Source organism: Sprattus sprattus, assembly GCF_963457725.1.
Source record: "Sprattus sprattus genome assembly, chromosome: 19".
NCBI lineage: Eukaryota > Metazoa > Chordata > Actinopteri > Clupeiformes > Clupeidae > Sprattus > Sprattus sprattus.
The window spans coordinates 27791679-27813549 of NC_137917.1; the positions used below are offsets into that span (position 1 = coordinate 27791679).

At 42.1% G+C, this 21871-nt stretch overlaps 1 protein-coding gene across 1 annotated transcript; it reads right to left on the reverse strand.

Annotated features, from left to right (window-relative positions):
* Positions 1 to 3968: 3968 nt before the first annotated feature.
* ces2b (carboxylesterase 2b) lies at positions 3969 to 21871 on the reverse strand (the record flags this gene model as incomplete). The annotated part of the gene is made up of 26 exons (XM_080858151.1): positions 3969 to 4197; positions 5336 to 5417; positions 5681 to 5827; positions 7100 to 7244; positions 7344 to 7421; positions 7587 to 7730; positions 7954 to 8052; positions 8316 to 8420; positions 8832 to 8985; positions 9449 to 9582; positions 9872 to 10010; positions 11084 to 11273; positions 11598 to 11700; positions 13698 to 13701; positions 13990 to 14169; positions 14468 to 14540; positions 14838 to 14987; positions 17250 to 17394; positions 17702 to 17845; positions 17962 to 18060; positions 18172 to 18276; positions 18740 to 18893; positions 19160 to 19293; positions 19545 to 19683; positions 21228 to 21417; positions 21859 to 21871. 26 exons carry the CDS (start codon positions 21869 to 21871, stop codon positions 3969 to 3971), a joined length of 3279 nt encoding a protein of 1092 aa, XP_080714277.1.

Here is a 21871-nt window from a genome sequence, read left to right on the forward strand (position 1 = left end):
ACCAATAAAGAAATAAATAAAATATGGGGCAAGAGCAGGAACCTGGACTGGAGTAGCATATGGGGCAAGAGCAGGAACCTGGACTGGAGTAGCATATGGGGCAAGAGCAGGAACCCGGACTGGAGTAGCATATGGGGCAAGAGCAGGAACCTGGACTGGAGTAGCATATGGGGCAAGAGCAGGAACCCGGACTGGAGTTAGGACAGGAACAGAGGAGCGTGCAGCAGAGGTTGTGACAACACTGACGAGTTAATCCATGTTATTCTAGTCATAGAAAAACTGACAGCACATTTAATATTTAAAAATTACCTTAACATTTTAAGGAACCTGTCTTAGCTAAATGTTAGCATTGCACGGGCAACATCAAAGTCCAGCAGAAGGGAAACTAAAGGGTAATGTAGTTTTAAAACTTAACATTTCCCTTGTGGTGCCTCATGGGCCCCCTGGAATGTGACTGGAGATCAATTAATCAGATCAACCCTAACCCAGATCAATTAATCAGTGAAATGGCGGCATACAGTGTTCCAGCTGTTCCGCCTGCTCACTTGTTTAAATACGGCCTTTCACACTGAGGAGTTAATCCATGTTCATCTAGTCATAGAAAAATATCCTTTACATACAATTTACAATTCAATTCAATAGAATTTTATTTGTATAGCACCATAACAATACAATTGCCTCTCGGCGCTTAACAGAGCCCAGAGCCTAAACCCCCTTAGTGCATGCACGATGGCAACAGGGGCAAGGAAAAACTCCCTGTAAGGCAGGAAGAAACCTTAGGCCGAACCACGGCACATAAGGGGGGACCCATACAACACATTTAATATTTAAAAATGACCTCTGAAATGTTTTAATCTGTCAGCTTTTATAAGCTAAATGTTGTACGGACAACATCAATGTCCAGCAGAGGGAAAACCAAAGGGTAATGTAGTTTTTAAACTTAATTTCTAATATATTACCAACAGTGTTTTACCCCTGTCAATACACACTCTTTTACTCAAGGTCACATTAAAATGATGCAAGAAGGGTTGTTAAAGCAGACTGGGTAATATAAAGATCTTATCATTAAATGATGTTGTGCCAGGAACAACATAAAGCCAAGTGGATCAGACAGTGTAATGAGCAGCACTGATACACCCATAACCCTCACTGATTCTCATGTAGTCAATGAGAGAGGGCAAAGGCAAACAAATAACAATATAAGGTTTGGCACATTTAACTTCTCATGTTGTCAATGAGAGAGGGCAAAGGCAAACAAATAACAATATAAGGTTTGGCACATTTAACTTCTCATGTTGTCAATGAGAGAGGGCAAAGGCAAACAAATAACAATATAAGGTTTGGCACATTTAACTTCTCATGTTGTCAATGAGAGAGGGCAAAGGCAAACAAATAACAATATAAGGTTTGGCACATTTAACTTCTCATGTTGTCAATGAGAGAGGGCAAAGGCAAACAAATAACAATATAAGGTTTGGCACATTTAACTTCTCATGTTGTCAATGAGAGAGGGCAAAGGCAAACAAATAACAATATAAGGTTTGGCACATTTAACTTCTCATGTAGTCAATGAGAGAGGGCAAAGGCAAACAAATAACAATATAAGGTTTGGCACATTTAACTTCTCATGTAGTCAATGAGAGAGGGCAAAGGCAAACAAATAACAATATAAGGTTTGGCACATTTAACTTCTCATGTTGTCAATGAGAGAGGGCAAAGGCAAACAAATAACAATATAAGGTTTGGCACATTTAACTTCTCATGTAGTCAATGAGAGAGGGCAAAGGCAAACAAATAACAATATAAGGTTTGGCACATTTAACTTCTCATGTAGTCAATGAGAGAGGGCAAAGGCAAACAAATAACAATATAAGGTTTGGCACATTTAACTTCTCAAAACAGAGTGCAAAGTGAAAAGCATTGAGTCATGATGAGTCACAGGTAGGCCTATTCTCTCTTTTTTAATAATAATAATTAAAAAAAGTAGGTTACATCCACATGAACACATTTTTGACAGAAATAATTGTGAATCACTGTTATTATCATCAAAGAATGTATTAATCAATGACTCTATATTAATTAATACCTTTGTACGAATCATATGCCTCTGTGTATTGGAACGTGGCTGTTCTGTGTTCCTAGGTGTAACCTCGATTCTTGAGTGCTGGCGCCTCCTAGTCTGCTCAAGTGTGTAAACAACTCAAGTGTGTAAACAACTTGTACAAAGAAAGGGAGCTTCTGTGCATAGGGCCGGAGGTGATAACAAAGGGTGAAGGGTCAAACTGTCCCTCTCTTGCCATGCCTGGCTCACGTGTGCCTACGACAGAAAGCCCCGCTGGGACGTGTGTGTGGGTGTTTGTGTGTGTGTGTGTGTGTGTGTGTGTGTGAGTATGTGTGTGTGTGTGTGTGAGTGTGTGTGTGTGTGTGTGTGTGTGTGTGTGTGAGTGTGTGTATGTGTGTGTGTGTCTCTGTGTGTGTGTGTGTGTGCTTGCCATACCTGCCTCACGTGTGCGCACGACAGAAAGCCCCGCTGGGACGACACAGAGACTAACCCCTGACCCCTGACCTCTGGGTTCATGTGGTGCAGGTGTGGCGTCAGTGATTATGTGTGTGTGTGTGTGTGTGTGTGTGTGTGTGTGTGTGTGTGTGTGTCTGTGTGTGTGTGTGTGTGTGTGTGTCTGTGTGTGTGTGTGTGTGTGTGTGTGAGTGTGTGTGTGTGGCTGTGTGTGTGTGTGTGTGTGTGTGTGTGTGTGTGTGTGTGTGTGTGTCTGTGTGTGTGTGTGTGTGTGTGTGTGAGTGTGTGTGTGTGTGTGTGTGTGTGTCTGTGTGTGTGTGTGTGTGTGTGTGAGTGTGTGTGTGTGTGTGTGTGTGTGTGTGTGTCTGTGACCCCTGACCTCAGGGTTCATGTGGTGCAGGTGTGGCGTCAGGGTTCGATAAAACGTAACCCTGGGCGATGTTTGTGGAATTGCTTCACTCTCATCGTGGAGTATGAGTCAGCAACTGTTGTTGAATACATACAGTATACTTATCTACAACTCCGGAGTCCTGAGGGAACAATTATGACAACAAACAGAAGCACATGATACAAATACATGATACGGGGCAGCCGTGGCTCATTTATATTCATGTTACGGGGCAGCCGTGGCCTACTGGTTAGGGTTTCAGGCCGGAAACCGTAGGGTGGCCGGCTCGATCCCTGACCAGTAGGAAAAATGTGGGTGGGGGATATGGTAGACTGCTCTTCCATGCCCACATCCAAGGCTGAAGTGCCCTTGAGCAAGGCACCTAACCCCGATCACTGCTACCCGGGCGCCGCCAATGGCAGCTCACTGCTCCGGGTTAGTGTGTCAACCTCAACCTTCACTGTGTGTGTGTGTCACTTCCCTACATAAAATAATACAGTGAAAAAAAAGAAGTGTAAGGTGAAAAGGTCTGTCACATTTTGAGTGACAGAAATGATGGTCAACGTATTTATAATTTTTTAATTTTCAGTCCATTTAAAACTTTTGTGACGTACAGTCTTTTAAAAAACAACACAAGTGGGCGTGCAGTTGAAAAATCGTTTGTAATGTATACAACTTTTACCACATGAAATTAAATTAAAAAAGAGATGTATCCCACACACTGACAAGTAGCCTTTTGTTATGAAAACAAATAACAATTAAAGGTTTGGAACATTTTACTTGGCTTGTTGAGGTGACATCTCAAAACAGAAAAAAATATCACACATTCACAGTTTGTTTAATACCTTAATAACTACCACTGGTTTTGCAGGGCTAAGTTAAACCTAATCACTGCCCAACTATGCATCTACAGTACTATTCCTATTGTTGAGGGTTTTGATAAGTGCAATTTGTGGAATTGTGTCACTTTGTTAACTTTTTACAGAGGTTAAACTTTATCCTCTTCAAACTATACAAATTGTTTCACTGAATTATCACACACTACATAATTTATGAATCAGCCGTCTACAGCTCATCACTTCGCTGCTGCTGATGCTGCTGCTGCTGCTGCTGATGCGGATGCTGCTGCTCCTGCTGCTTCTTCTCCTGGATCTTCTTGGGAAGTGTCTCTGTCCATAAGGTGAAGCGGTCGGCCTTTAGATGGTTTCCCACCTGCTGCTTTAGCCCAATCTCCAAGTACTCTTCCCTTGCACCGTACGTAGGCCAGTGGGTTAACCCAGCACCATTGGGAGATCTGAAATAATGACAAACACACACACACACACACACAGACACACACACACACCAGAAAGAATATACACACACACACACACACACACACACACACACACACACACACACACACACACACACACACACACACACCAGAATGAGCATACACAAAGGCTGAGAATACACCTGCACACACACTCACCTGGGATCTAAACTGGCGCTTCGACTAGTGCCTAACCTGCACTTACAGCGGTTACATTCCTGCACTTTTCCTTTTATATTTTCATGTTTATTTTATTTGTATTCCTATGCAAAGTAGTATGTATTGTTACACCAGGGTTCTAATGCTCGTAGCTTGACTGTTGTACGTCTCTTTGGACAAACGCGTCTGCTAAATGACTAAATGTAAATGTAGATATAATGTAACCTTCAGCCTGAGGAGCGATCATACAGTGTGCTCAGTGATATCAGGGAAATGTCCTAGCAGCACCAGACGGGGATAAGGAAGGCAGCTTCTCTGTTATGGATGCTGTCAGTAAAATATCAGTCAAATCTCTAAGCGGGCTTAACTATGTTATTGCTATTGTTAAATGTTGTTTGTTTATTGTTCTGTCCTTTAATGTACTTAAGAGACTTCCTTATTTTCTGTTTTATTTCTGTTTCTTTGTGTTCTGATGTACACAAAAATTTTCTCATCACTTGGTCATCAAGTGTAATTCCTTCTTTAAGTGACAGTATGTAGCAATTGTACTTCAGGGTTAGGCTAAGGATTACCAATTTTACCTTAACATAACAGCTTAAACAAATTGGCGCGCTACAATGACGTTTTATATGGAGAATGGCCTCTGTGCCATTGCCATTCCAGGGTCACCAGGCATATTATTGCACTATGTAGGTTTCTTGGAGCTGCCCAGGTTCTACTCTCTGCCGGACTAGTAAATTACTTTTTGTATTTTCCGTCTTGCTTTGTCTTGTGTTGCACTTGCTTGATGTTTGACTGTGTTAGGAAAGTTGTTGACTCACTAGTCTGTCATAGTTTCAAAGAAATCAAATTTCAACAGGTTTTGCTAGGTTTAGCAATTAGCCATTCTACAGTTGTGCTGCTTTAATATACATTTGATTCAAAATAAAAGTGCACTGTTCACAATGATGTAAATTACCCGGTGCGAGCAAAGTTGCCCCAGTATGACATCAATGTCCTAGAAAGCTCGTTTTCCTCCTCTGTGAAGGTGCTTGAGGTGCCTGAGACCAAAGACATGCTATGTGTTAGAATATCAGTCTTAGAGTAAAACGACCACACTAGAATGTGAAAACTGTTTTTTAATTGGAAAAGTAGTGTAGAATACGTAGCCTAATGTAAGGGACTATCATTTTCAATCTTAAATGTATTCGAGGAAGAGTGAAAAGTAGTCTGCATTAAATGTATTCGTATAAGTACATTTGGTTATTATTTACTACACGTACACATCAACAAGTGTTGCTTCCCACCTCCTCATAAACCTTACCATTTATCTTGTAATCTTTCATTAAGAATCCTCCAAACACAAATAGAATTTCGTCTCCGTGATCTGCCCCCACAAAGCTTGGGCGCATGGGCAAGAGAAAGCTTGGAGGATGCTGGAACTCATACATGTAAACAGGCGCACCAGAATCTGTGGAAATTAGTGAAGACATAAACGGTTTGTTTTTGTGTGTGTGTGTGATAGATTGAAAAAAGAAAAGAAAAAAACTGCTGTTGTCAGGATGTGAGAGTTACTCCTGTCTTGGACTTAACTGCCTAATTCAGTGGTTCTTAACCATTTTGGAGGTACTGAACCCTGCAAGCTTCATCATGCATTCGCCGAACCCTTCGTAATTTGAAAAATAAAATATTATTTCTTCAAAGCGTAGGTATGTATAAAAACAGCCAGACATTGCTAGTGTGAACCGGCTATACTGTGTGTGTCTTGACCCCTGCCGAACCCCTGGGAGTGACTCAACAAACCCCTGGGGTTCGATTGAACCCAGGTTAAGAACCACTGGCCTAATTGAAATTCCTTCTTTGAACGGCCCTGCCCTTTGTAGTCTTATTCATGAGAGGAGACAGTGTGCTCAGTGTGGCATTCTCAGTAAGTGCTCAAACCGCAATATGACAGTGCTTGTAGTTTATGACGCTTAGTTTGAAAACCTTTTTTGAGAGAAGCACTGACTCTGGACTCACACCTAGCCCTGTGCATGGGAGGCTAGCATGCTAACTACTCTAAACTCACACCTAGCCCTGTGCATGGGAGGCTAGCATGCTAACTACTCTGGACTCAAACCTAGCCCTGTGCATGGGAGGCTAGCATGCTAACTACTCTAAACTCACACCTAGCCCTGTGCATGGGAGGCTAGCATGCTAACTACTCTAAGCTCACACCTAGCCCTATGCATGGGAGGCTAGCATGCTAACTACTCTAAACTCACACCTAGCCCTGTGCATGGGAGGTTAGCATGCTAACTACTCCAAGCTCACACCTAGCCCTGTGCATGGGAGGCTAGCATGCTAACTACTCTGGACTCACACCTAGCCCTGTGCATGGGAGGCTAGCATGCTAACTACTGTGGACTCACACCTAGCCCTGTGCATGGGAGGCTAGCATGCTAACTACTCTGGACTCACACCTAGCCCTGTGCATGGGAGGCTAGCATGCTAACTAAAACCCCAGTAGTGCTAGCGCTGGTCATTAGCAGCTCGACTCTCAAAGCTTCAGGGAGTAAAGTGTACTCAATTAACCCAGAACACAGCTTAGTATGTGAAGTTATCCCAACACACAGCTTAGTATGTGAAGTTAACCCAGCACACAGCTTAGTATGTGAAGTTAACCCAGCACACAGCTTAGCATGTGAGGTTATCCCAGCACAGAGCTTAGTATGGGCTGGACTCTCTTACGCTGTTTTCTTACCTCGGTGAGCATTTGATAACTTGATGGCAGGAATGTTGAACATGATATCCCCAAGGAGCTCTGTGAATCCATCTCTGTTTTTGACCCTGTCCTCTCCTGTCCCCAGATACTCCTCCAAAGTCAGGTCGATGATACTGTCTTCTACCTAAAAGCAGAAATTTGCATTGGTTGCTGTTGATTTAAAAAAAACCTTCATGCCATGACACTTGGTCAACTATGCAGATGACTTAATTCAGAGGCTTACATTTGGGAAGACGGGGGCAACAGACTGTTTGATGGTCTCAGGATCCATCCCATCTGCCCAGCCAGGTGGTGCAAGAACCTAAGAAACACACATCATCCCAAGACCCAGACCAATTCAGCTTCATTAGCAATACACTGGCTGGTGATTATGGTTTAATCATGTTTTCTTATGTAAATGGTTAATCTGATTTACCACACAATCTCCTAAACACACTTAATATTTACAATTTTACACTCTACTCACCGAAGGCAGTAACCATCCACATTCATCATTGTTGATGCCATTTATTAATGGTACTTTGTTGAACTCATAGGATTTTATAAGGTCTTGCGCAGGTTTGGGCAAAAAAGATTTGTCGACTGTTACCCCAAACATCAAGGCAGGATTCTGTGAAATCAGGGACATTGTAAAAATAGATGAGAAACATCAATCCATTACACAAGTGGCCAGGGCTTTAGGTCATTACAATTAAACTATATAACCCTTGACCCATTTTTAGGCATGGTTATACACAAGCAGCAGATTAAACATCTTTAAACAGACAAACATCTTTCTTCTAGGACCTCCATTTTCTCCTCTCGTCTAGAAGTTAAAGACCATAACGTCTCACCTCTGCAATCTTTATAACATCCTCGGTCGACATCTGCATCACACAGTCCACCATCTCATGTGGCTTTGTGCCAGCACAGTTTGATGCATTGGCCATCATCTAAGGGAACAGTGAAAAGCATCTAAGGACAATGGACTATGCTCTGAGGTACCCATCCAACACTTCAGCATCACAATGCAAAAAAAAAGGCACAGATAGTGAAAGGTCATCACCATAGCTACGGCCAATGGAAAACAAGGCACAGATAGTGAAAGGTGATCACCATAGCTACGGCCAATGGAAAACAAGGCACAGATAGTGAAAGGTGATCACCATAGCTACGGCCAATGGAAAACAAGGCACAGATAGTGAAAGGTGGTCACCATAGCTACGGCCAATGGGTCTGCAGTGATGAGGAAATCCATGGCTGAGGTACCACTTTCAGCAATGCCTCGGTGGAACAGACCCGAGCTCAAGGGTGACAGAACCTACAAGGAGTGATTCAATAAACATAATTAATGCCAAGGTCATGGTCCATTGCAAAGGTCATTGTCCAGTGCCAAGGTCATTGACCAGTGCCAAGGTCATTGACCAGTGCATACCTGTATGTTTAACTTGAGTTTTATGTGTAAATTGAGATGAATATCACGGCATCACAAGTCCTATTTTGTAAATAAGCAGTATACTACACACAAATACATTGGCAAAATACTGTAGGTGTGGTGCACTGCCAAACAAACATAAATATTGCACTACTTTGACCTAAATGACAAAACAAAAACGCTGAACTCCAATTTCAATACGTAGCCTAGAATGTATGATCTTTCTTTTTAAAGCTTCTTAAAAAACGAGATTCATGTTTCAATGGTTAACATCAAGCACCAAAGACCAGAACCCACATGCAGAGACACGCTGACGCCCCCTGCTGACTCTCCGAATATGGTGACAGAGGAGGGATCCCCTCCAAAGCTCTGGATGTTCTCCTGGACCCACTGCAGTGCAGCCACCTGGTCCAAGAAACCCATGTTTCCCGGGGCGTTATCATCCCCAGTGCTGGTAGGAGACAAAATAGAAAGCATGCCTTGACTCTGCCTGTGTCATCTGGACACACAGACACATGCTCAGACTGAAGCGGTTTATCAAAAAAAGAAGCCAACATAATGAATATATAAATAAATAAAAAACAGGGTTGTAGAATGTAGAAAAGTGTATGTTCATAATACAGAAAGGCTGCAACCTAATTAAGCACATCTTTCATTTTGGGATTGATATCAATTAAATGCAAGAAAACAAAATAAGCATGACACTTTATACACTAAATAAGTATCCTACCCACACGTTCATAATGACACTGATATAAGTGGCCATGGACATAGTATCCAGTATCTTCACAAACTAAATGATAATTACCACACTGATATTAGTGGCCATTATGTCTAATTGGCACATTCTGTCTACTGACTGACTAAGAGTGTAAAGGACCAGGTGTCTTCCAGAACACTGACTGCAATCTCACCTGAAAAAGCCCAGCATTCCAAGTCTGTACTGAATCATCACCACAACCACATTCTGATAGGCTGCCAGGACAGATCCGTCATAATAGGAGGCGTAGCCAATAGCAAACCCTCCTCCATGGATCCACACCATGACCTGAAGGACACCAGCACATTACCTCAGACACACACTGACAATCAGCAGCACATTACCTCAGACACACACTGACAATCAGCAGCATATTACCTCAGACACACACTGACAATCAGCAGCACATTACCTCAGACACACACTGACAATAAGGATCAGACACATAGCACTTGTTATTACATTTAAGAACCTACTGTATATACATTAAGCAATTCATTGGAAGGGGATCTGTACATCATTTCAAAGAAGCAGATCAGAGCTATGGCCTGTGCCGTCATGTTATGGTTGAACTCACAGGTAACTTGGCATCTTCAGCCGGTCTGGCAGGAGTGTAGACATTTAGGTAGAGACAGTCCTCAGATACCTCAGGAATCTCCATCTCCACGCCGAACATTTCTGACAAGTTCACAGAAAACTGTCGGTTTTGAACACACCTAAAACAGAAAAGAGACCACCCTTGCTCATAATGGGTGATTGTGGACACACAATACGATTTGTGTAGTTCAGTTATATGTGCGGAACCCAAACAATACCTTATGTTTTAATTTTGAATGTTTAAGCTTTCTACCAGGAGCACAACTGCAGAATTTGACCTTCACCATGCTACAATAATTACTGTAAATACATTTCAGTGATATAACAATGGCGCTCTCTTTAAAACATTTGATTTGGGTGTTTAGATACGTGTGTGCTAGTCTGACTGGAGCCTGAGCTGACTTCATCTGTGCCCTATATGTGCCCTATATGTGCCCTATATGTGCCCTATATCTGCTCTATATCTGCCCCATCTGTGCCCTATATTCAGCTAACTTTGAACAGAATTTAGAAGGCAAAAATCGGCCAGATTGAGAGTGCAAGTTCTTTAGGGCTGAATTTGTGAGAAATTGTTGGTGATCGTGTTCACATCAATTCTACAGACATCCTCGGATTAAAATAATTCTAATAATAATAAGTACGAGAATATTTGTATCATAAACAATTACATTTCACATTTATAGTCATGATTCTACGAGGCATTGTGATGTCCTAACAAAAATAAAAGCACTACACGAACACTGCACATGGCATTGAATAAATAAATAAGCACTGAACTCAATTGCCTGGATATAGCCACTGTGGAATAGAATGGACACATCTATATTCTGCAACCGTACCTCCACCTCTGCACCGGTGAAGTTAGGGTACATGTTGAAAGTCACTCCAGTAAAGTTCGAGCAAAACCCACGATGACCGTGTGAGAGTAGTATTTTAAAATGCACTACACGGCATATCAGACCGGTGTTCGCTTTCCGCTTTGACACGATGTGAGGCAAGTTGCAAAGGAGCGTAAGGAAGAGAGTGAGGGAGACTGCAGATGTGTGTATAAGGACACAGATGTGTGTATAAGGACACGTTGTATGGTAAACCACCACAGTTTTAACATAACAATCAATCAAGTTGTAAAGGATGATTGTTTTGACAAAAATTGTCCCTGATAAATATTGAGAGTATGACCTCATTAACTTACATATATGGATGCTTGGTGGCATCCCTGACCCCCTCCCATCGCTGCAGAGGTTGGGGACGGGCCAACCTGAGGGGTCCCACAGGTGGTTTAGCGAAGGGCACGCCCAGGTATGAGTGGACCACTGTTGTCTTTCCCCCCACGCGCGTGTATTGGCCCCTGAGGGCTCCCAGCTTGGTGTGGATCAGTGGTCCTGTAGTTATCCAGACAACAACACCATGGGGTGAATTATGGTTACTCTACAGAATACAAGTAAATTCACTATTACATGCTGTTTCATTGAGGTCTTCATGTTTCATTACGCCAATTTGTTATCTTTACGGCATCCATATTAGGTAAGTATATAGCTTATGAATTTTGCTGCTGAACATTCAGAGTTTAAGGCCATATAAAGACGTGCTTTGTAATACAAATCTTGCATTTCTTTCACAATATTTACAAATCTTTCCACTTATGCAAAGAAGGGACAATGAAGTTTTTAAACAGTTATGTTTTACAACAGTTCAGCTAAACTTACCATCATGCGCCGTAGACGAAGTCAAATATGTAACAGCTGCTAAGAAAATGAGCTGAATCAAGAGATTCATTGTTGCCAGAGTCCGTTGTGAATTGAGAAGGAGCTACAACGCGACCTGCAGCTCATAAACTTTGCTCTGAAGTGGTGTTGATTACCGTGTACCTTACACGCCCATACCCTTCGCCCTAGAAAGCAATTGACACCGAGGCAAGTTGTAAAAGGGGAGGGACGAGCACAGTGCAAATGTCATGCATGACAGCCTCGTGGAGTTTCTTCACCTAATCCACGTGAAGGGATATTGGTTGTCAACAGCCAGCCAGTCAAAATGACCAGTGAGCAAAACTGGATTAAGATCACCAAGGACCCTGTATAAGCATTATTCATCTGGTTAAACTGGATTAAGAACACCAAGGGCCCTGTATAAACATTATTCATCTGGTTAAACTGGATTAAGAACACCAAGGGCCCTGTATAAACATAATTCATCTGGATTAAGAACACCAAGGGCCCTTTATAAACATAATTCATCTGGATTAAGAACACCAAGGGCCCTGTAAAAGCATAATTCATCTGGTTAAATTTATTTTTCTACTTGCTACAGTAAACCAGATAATATAAGACACATTGAGACCTGTTTCCTGAAAATGTATGGTTGCACAAATCTGTTATAATAAATATTTTTTATAACAAATAAACAATATGCCTCTTAACCCTTCATCAGCAATGAAGCCTCTTTCCTAGACTGACACACCATTTCACTTATGTGCTCTTTAAAACCAGCAGGCTTCTTGATGATGTTGGGGTGGATCAGTTTTTTCTTTTTTATTAATTCAGCTAGCCAATAAAAGAGCTTCATTGTGCCTGTCATTAATCCTGAATTTGACCAAGCCCCTTTAAACACATTTGAATTGAGAATTCACTAGTGGATATCTAAATTCAGATGTGCTTAAAGGGGCACCTAGTGGATATCTAAATTCAGATGTGTTTCAAGGGGCACCTAGTAGATATCTAAATTCAGATGTGTTTAAAGGGGAACCTAGTAGAAATCTAAATTAAGATGTGTTTAAAGTGGCACCTAGTCCAGGTTGGTAGCCTAGGACAGACAGACATAGTAGGTAGTTTATTGAGACACTGCGTAGTGGGGAAGTTTTACACATTGCATATCTATCCCAAGATGGAACCAGAGTGCATATTTAACGTTGTACTTAAGGCCTCTCTGACTATTCAGGCATCTCTAAGACACCCACGACTGTGTGTCTAGTGGGTTCTCACACATGCATCTTTCTTTTTTTCTTAAGGCACACACACACACACACACACACTCACACACTCACACACACACACACACACACACACTGTGTGTCTGTGAAATGCTCTCCATGAACATCTTTATTATGAAATGATCCACACAAAAAACACCATGGACAAAACTATTTCCATTATCCAGTAAAACCTGAATTAAATGATTAAAGGGTGATTATAGGTCATTTGTGGTCCCCAAATAAAATACATTTGGGCCGACAAACTTTCCTACAGTGAGGAAATGGGTTTCTTTCATCGATGAAATGAGATCTTTATTAACATTATTCTTCACAATTATAACGGGTATTACTATCAGTCAGCGCATGATTTAAACCATCCCCTCTGATGCTGCAAGGACAGTGTGTATGTGTGTGTGTGTGTGTGTGTGTGTGTGTGTGCGTGTGTGTGTGCAAGGACAGGTCACCATGTTCGCATGTCTTTGCTGAAACATGAGAGTTTTAGTTTTTGTGTGGACAAAATTCTGCAAAGTGGTATTTGGCTTTATCATTAAATGTAGGCATTCATCCTGACCATGGGAAATGTAGTTTTTAAAGGTTCCCCATGGTCCACCGTGTGTGTGTGTGTGTGTGTGTGTGTGTGTGTGTGTGTGTGTGTATGTGTGTGTGTGTGTCTGTGTGTGTGTGTGTGTGTGTGTGTGTCTTCCAAATGGAATATTGGATAGAGTGTCTCTGTTCCAAAGCACCTGCCTTCTGTTCCAAATGCGCCGCCAGATCTATTCTTATTGTTGGGTTTTTATTTCACTTTAGTTTTTAGTGCAACATCTTGCAAAGTGTGTACTTGGCTTGAGGAGGTGTCATCTCAAAACAGAAAAAAATATCACACATGGAAGTGTTCATAGTTTGTTCAATACCTTAATAAACGCCACCAGTTTTGCAGGTCTAAGTTGAACCCACTAGCTGCACAGCTCTATACTACTATTCTCATTGTTGGGGGTTTTAATGAGTGCAATTTTTGGAATTGTGTCACTTGGTTAACTTATTACAGAGGTTACATTTTATCATCTTCAAACCATAAAAATTGTTTCACTGATGCATTATCACACTACATCATTATTGAATAAGCCGTCTACAGCTCGGCACTGCGCTGCTGCTGCTGCTTCTCCTGGATCTTCTTGGGAAATGTCTCTGTCCAGAAGGTGAAGCGGTCGGCCCTTAGATGGTTTCCCACCTGCTGCTTTAGCCCAATCTCCAAGTACTCTTCCCTTGCACCGTACATAGGCCAGTGGGTTAACCCAGCACCATTGGGACATCTGAAATAATGACACACACACACACTTGCCAAAAACGACTTATTGCTGCTTTAAATTCCTTCATTATTTTCTGTCTCATTTCTGTGTCTTGTGATGTACACCAAAATCTTCTCATCACTTGGTCATCAAGTTTCAGTCCTTCTTAATACACATTTGATTAAAAATAAAAGTCCACTGTTCACAATTTAGCTAAATTACCCAGTGCGGTTTAGCAATTAGCAATTCCTCCGTTGTGCTGCTTAAATTTAACACATTTGCTTAAAAATAAAAGTGCACTGTTCACAATGATGTAAATTACCCGGTGCGAGCGAAGTTGCCCCAGTATGACATCAATGTCCTACAAAGCTCGTCTTCCTCCTCTGTGAAGGTGCCTGGTAGAGACCAAAGAGATAGGCTACGTGTTAGAATATCAGTCTTACAGTTAAACCACCAACCATGTAACTAAAGCAGTCGACAAAGCTAGAATGTGAATACAGTTTTTTAAATGTAAAAGTAGTGTAGAATACGTGGCCTAATGTAATGGACTATAATTTTTTTTTATCTCAAATGTATTCAAGGAAGAGTGAAAGGTATTCTGCATTAAATGTATTCCTATGAGTACAATTTATTATTATTTACTACATGTACATGTAAACAAGCGTTGCTACCCACATCTGCATAAACCTTACCATTTCTCTTGACATGGCCTTTCATGAAGCATTCTCCAAACACAAATGGAAGATCGTCTCCGTGATCTGCCTTCACAAAGCTTGGGCGCTTATGCAAGAGTACGCTGGGAGGATGCTGGAACTCATACGTGTAAACAGGTGCACCAGAATCTGTGGAAATTAGTGATGACAAAGGGTTGGTGTTTATGTGTGTGTGTGTGTGAGTGTCCGTGTGTGAGTGTGCGTGTGTATGTGTGTGTGTGTGTGTGTGTGATAGGCATCCTGCAGTGGACAGGGATCGAACTTGGGTCGTCCACTTAGAGGGCGGTGTGTGTAGGTGTTTTGCTACCACATAAATTTATATATCAATGCATAGGATGGCCATCAAAAGCATAACAGTAACTTTTACCAGTGGTCCTATGGGTGTCGTTCGCATTCGGTCCTTCAAAAACGTCCCACTGACGTTCGCATTCAGTCTTTCGTTTACTAACCAGCCTGCAACTTTAGTTGTCATGGACACGCACACACTTTAGTAGCCTATTGGTTTCTGTTGACGGACCTTTTTGTTCAAATGCTCTTCTCGTGGGATAGGCAACAGCTGTGACAGTTAGAAACATATGCTTTTCCTCACACCCTCGAAAACAATGACTGGAAGTTTGTTGGCTGTCTCGCACTGTGATAAACATGTTTAGGTGACCTACGTTTAATTCCTATGAACTGTGTAAGTGTTAATTATTAGTCATTTACGTTACATTCTAATATAGCGATATGACAGTTAGCTAGCACATTATTCAGTCCTAATTCCCTTACCTACAGTCCCTGCTACGTTCACGGTGCGTCCTTTGAACGTCCTTGAATAACGTCCCCAGGACATCTTGGAACATCCTGCAGAACATCTCTAGGCTGTCAAGGGAACCATACACTAACGTTTAGGGAACGTTCGGAGAGGACAATGAGAGGACGTCAAGGGGACGTAATTTTGTTTTCTGGGTAAACACGCCCATGATCAAAGATGAATTATATGAAGTTTGGAAAAGTACCTTATGCTTTATATGCCCTCGAAATGGCAAACCTGTCCTTGTCATGGTTGTCATTATTTTTAGGGGGAAATCGCCAGTAACAATCTTTAACACAATGATATGCTTATCGTACATACACTATAGACACTATTAAAAAGCCGATTCAATTAAATGAATAATTTCTTATTTAATTTGTTATTTGTCATAAACAGATATGCAATGAGGATTGCTGCGTAATATGTATCTTCTTCTTCGCCAATGTCAAGTCTATATGTGATCAGGTGACGAGACTATACGATATAGCTATTTTAGGCGCAGAATCTGAACGTCAAGACCTACAAACTGACTGAGCACAGCCAGAGGCACAGTACACATGTCCAGGCCCAGGGGCCCGTGGTTTCTTAAACCGTCCATGCCTCTATTAAACAGGTTGTTATAATTTCAGAGTCAGGTCGCGCCAAGCGCCTGTTTGATTGTGTATGTTTTTTTCAGATGAGGGTAAAGCTGCTGTGCGTCCTATTTTTCCCAAACTCAAATCTGGTCACCCTAGTTAACCCAGCACACAGCTAAGAGTGTGAAGTTAACCCAGCACACAGCTTAGTATGTGAAGTTAACCCAGCACACAGCTTAGTATGTGAAGTTAACCCAGCACACATCTTAGTATGTGAAGTAAACCCAGCACACATCTTAGTATGTGAAGTTAACCCAGCACACATCTTAGTATGTGAAGTTAACCCAGCACACAGCTTAGTATGTGAAGTTAACCCAGCACACAGCTTAGTATGTGAAGTAAACCCAGCAAACAGCTTAGTATGTGAAGTTAACCCAGCACACAGCTTAGTATGTGAAGTTAACCCAGCACACAGCTTAGTATGTGAAGTAAACCCAGCAAACAGCTTAGTATGTGAAGTTAACCCAGCACACAGCTTAGTATGTGAAGTTAACCCAGCACACATCTTAGTATGTGAAGTTAACCCAGCACGCAGCTTAGTATGTGAAGTTAACCCAGCCCACAGCTTAGTATGTGAAGTTAACCCAGCCCACAGTTTAGTATGTGAAGTTTACCCAGTACACAGCTTAGTATGTGAAGTTATCCCAGCACAGAGCTTAGTATGTGAAGTTAACCAAGCACACAGCTTAGTATGTGAAGTTAACCCAGCCCACAGCTTAGTATGTGAAGTTTACCCAGTACACAGCTTAGTATGTGAAGTTATCCCAGCACAGAGCTTAGTATGTGAAGTTAACCCAGCACACAGCTTAGTATGTGAAGTTAACCCAGCACACAGTTTATAGTGTGAAGTAAACCCAGTACACAGCTTAGTATGTGAAGTTAACCCAGCACACAGCTTAGTATTCAGAGTTAACCCAGCACACAGCTTAGTATGTGCTGGCCTATCTCGCACTCTTTTCGTACCTCTGTGAGCATTTGATAACTTGATGGCAGGAATGTTGAACATGATATCCCCAATAAGCTCTGTGAATCCATCCCTGTTTTTGACCACGTCCTCTCCTGTCCCCAGGTACTGCTCCGAAATCAGGTCGATGATACTGTCTTCTACCTAAAAGCAGACATTTTCGTTGGTTGCTGTTGATATAAAAAAACTTCATGCCATGACACTGACTCGGTCAACTATGCAGATTACTTGATGCGGAGGCTTACATTAGGGAAGAAGGCAGCGACAGTCTGTTTGATGGTCTCAGGATCCATCCCATCTACCCAGCCAGGTATTGCAAAAGACTAAAAAAAAAACCACATCAACCCAAGCCATCCTTGCATCACAAGACCAATTCAGCTTCATCAGCAATACACTGAATGATGATTATGGTTTAGTCATGTTTTCTTATGTGTATGTTATGTATACTTACCGCAGGCAGTAACCATCCACATTCATCATTGGTGATGCCATTAATTAATGGTACTTTGTTGAACTCATGGGATTTTATAAGGTCTTGCGCATGTTTTGGTAAAAAATGTTTGTCGACCGTTATCAAAAACTGGAAGGCAGGATTCTGTGAAATCAGGGACATTGTAAAAAAATAGATGAGAAACATCAACCCATTACACAAGTTTAAAGTTAAACCATTTTTCTCCTCTCGTCTAGAAGTTAAGGACCATAACGTCTCACCTCTGCAATCTTTAAAACATCCTCGGTCGACATCTGCATCACACAGTCCACCATCTCATGTGGCTTTGTGCCAGCACAGTTTGATGCATTGGCCACCATCTAAGGGAACAGTGAAAAGCATCTAAGGAAAATGGGCTCTGATCTCAGCTACCCACCCAACACTTCAGCATCACAATGCAAAACAAGGTACAGGTAGTGAAAGGTCATCACCATAGCTAAGGCCAATGGCTGTTCGCTGATGATTTCATCTATGGCTGCGGTGCCACTTTCAGCAATGCCTCGGTGGAACAGACCAGAGCTCAAGGGTGAAAGGACCTACAAGAAGTAATTCAATAAACATAATAAATGCCAAGGTCATTGACCAGTGCCAAGGTCATTGACCAGTGCCAAGGTCATTGACCAGTGCCAAGGTTATTGACCAGTGCGTACCTGTATGTGTACATACAGATGAATGTCACGGCATTCAGCATTCATAAAAAAAAGTACTCCTACAACTCCTTCAAATTATTTTGTAAATAAGCAAATATACTACACACAGATACATTGGCAAAAAACTCTAGGTGTGGTCCACTGACAAACAAACACTGACAAACTGACAAACAAACATAACACTGAAGTGGTGTTGATTACTTTTAACTAAATGACAAAACCAAACAAAAAAGCTGAACTCCAATTTCAATGAATAGCCTAGAACGTAAGATCTTTTTTTTATGAAGGCTTCTGAAAATGAGATTCATGTTTTCATGGCAAACATCAAGCACCTAAGCACAGAACCCACCTGCAGTGACACGCTCATTCCCCCTGCTGACTCTCCGAATATGGTGACAGAGGAGGGATCCCCTCCAAAGCTCTGGATGTTCTCCTGGACCCACTGCAGTGCAGCCACCTGGTCCAAGAGGCCCATGTTTCCCGGGGCGTTATCATCCCCAGTGCTGGTAGGAGACAAAATAAAAAGCATGCCTTGACTCTGCCTGTGTGATCTGGACACACAGACACATGCTCAGACTGAAGCGGTATTTAAAAAAAGTAGTAGTATAAGTAGAAGTATAGAAGGATAAAAGCATCTTCACAAACTAAATGATAATGACCACACTGATGTTAATGGCCATGGGCCATGTCTAATTGGCACATTCTGTCTACTGACTGACTAAGAGTGTAAGGGACCATGTCTCTTCCAGAACACTGACTGCAATCTCACCTAAATAAGCCCAGCATTCCAACTCTGTACTGAATCAGGACCACAACCACGTTCTGATAGGCTGCCAGGACAGATCCGTCATAAAAGGAGGCAGAGCCCATAGTAAACGCTCCACCATGGATCCACACCATGACCTGAAGGACAGCAGCACATTACCTCAGACACACACTGACAATCAGCAGCACATTACCTCAGACACACACTGTCAATCAGCAGCACATTACCTCAGACACACACTAAAAATCAGGATCAGACACATAGCATCTGTTATTACATTTAATAACCTATATACATTTAGCAATTCATTGGAAGGGGATCTGGACATCATTTCAAAAAACGCAGATCAGAGCTATGGCCTGTGCCGTCATGTTATGGTTGAACTCACAGGTAACTTGGCATCTTCAGCCGGTCTGGCAGGAGTGTAGACATTGAGGTAGAGGCAGTCCTCAGATACCTCAGGAATCTCCACATCCATGCCAAGGCTGTCTGAGATGTCGAGAGACATCTGTCGGTTTTGTAAACACCTAAAACACATCAGAAATGAGACAACATAATGGGTGATTGTGGACACACAATACGATTTTTGTAGTTCAGTTTTAAAGTGCGAAACCCAAACAATGCCTAATGTTTTAGTTTTGAATGTTTAAGTTTTCTACTAGGAGCACAACTGCAAAAATTGTACCTTCACCTTGTTACAATAATTACTATATACATGTGAGGGATGTCACAATGGCACTCTCTTTAAAACATTTGATTTGGGTGTTTAGAAATGTGTGTGCTTGTCACGATCGTGTCAGCCATTGCCACGATTTGGCTGCCTCTGGTGGCAAAAGGACCTTTTCACAGACTTAGTGTTTTTTGTGTTGAGATGTGTCTTTGTTTTCTTTGTGAGCCCCACCTGTTTCCTGTTATGTTCCCTCACCTGATCCCCATTACCTGTTCTCATCTGTTTCCCGTTATGTGCCCTCACCTGTTTCCCGTTGTGTGCCCTCACCTGTTTCCCGTTGTGTGCCCTCACCTGTAACCAATTGTGTGCCCTCACCTGTAACTAATTGTGTGCCCTCACCTGTTTCCCGTTATGTGCCCTCACCTGTTTCCCGTTATGTGCCCTCACCTGTAACTAAATGTGTGCCCTCACCTGTAACTAAATGTGTGCCCTCACCTGTAACTTATTGTGTGCCCTCACCTGTAACTAAATGTGTGCCCTCACCTGTGTCACATTGTATGTTTGCATCCTGACTCACAATAAGCCAGGAGTTAAACACCTGGCTAGTTTCACTGCCCTTTATCGGGTCGTAAGATTGTTTTTGTCCCTATGTTATTTGGTCGTGCTCTCAAGCACATAGTCTTTGTGAATCTTTGTACGAGACAAGCAGCCCTTGCATGCACTGAGGTGCCTCTAGGTTTAGCTGGTTCCGGGTTGGTGTCTTGCTGCGTCTCTCAAGGTAGCTATCGTTCAGGCTCGTCTGAAGGCTACATTTTGTATATTATTCAGTTTATCAGCCTTTTGCCCTGGTTTTGAGCTTCTGTGTTTTGGAGCTACCACTGATCTCCTGTGTGTGGATTACTACGTTTTTTCATCATCCCTGAACTGGGTCCTCTTACTAGCTCACTTGCCTAAAGCGCTGGTTCCCCACATACATTATTTCGGGTTCAATCCCTGAGTACAGCCTGACAGTGCTAGTGTGACTGGAGCTTGAGCTGCCTTTATCTGTGCCCTATATCTGCCCTATATCTGCCCTATATCTGCCCTATATCTGCCCTATATCTGCCCCATATCTGCCCTATATCTGCCCTTTCTGTGCCCTGTATCGGATGTGTGTGAAAGGACACAGATGTGTGTGAAAGGACACAGATGTGTGTTAAATGACACAGATGTGTGTTTAAGGACACAGATGTGTGTTAAAGGACACAGATGATTGTTTAAGGAGACAGATGTGTGTATAAGGACAAGTTGTATGGTAAACCACCACAGTCTTAACATTACAATCAATCAAGTAGTAAAGGATGATTGTAGTGTCAGCAGTGGCCCCTCATAAATATTGAGAGTATGACCTCATTGACTTACATATATGGCTGCTTGGTGGCATCCCTGACCCCCTCCCATCCCTGCACAGGTTGGGGACGGGCCAGCCTGAGGGGTCCCACAGGTGGTTTAGCGAAGGGCACGCCCAGGTATGAGTGGACCACTGTTGTCTTTCCTCTCACACGCAAGTATTCACCTCTTAGGGCTCCTAGCTTGGTGTGGATCAGTGGTCCTGTAGTTATCCAGACACAAGACCATGCAGTGAATTATGTTTACTCTACAGAATCGTAATAATATTGACAAAAATCAATCAATCATTAATTACGTCAATATATTAGATTTACGGCATCCATATTAGGTAAGCCTATAGCTTATGCAGTATCCTGCTGTACATCCAGAGTTAAAGGCCATATAAAGACGTGCTTTGTTATATAAATAATGTATTTCTTTAAATATTTACAAATCTTTACTTCAAACAGTTATGTTTTACAACAGTTCAGCTAAACTTACCATCATGCGCCGTAGACGAAGTTAAATTTGTAAAAGCTGCTAAGAAAATGAGCTGAATCAAGAGATTCATTGTTGCCAGAGTCCGTTGTGAAATGAGAATGAGATACATCGCGACTTGCGAATAAATACACTTTGCTCTGAAGTGGTGTTGATTACTGTGTACCTTCCACGCCCAT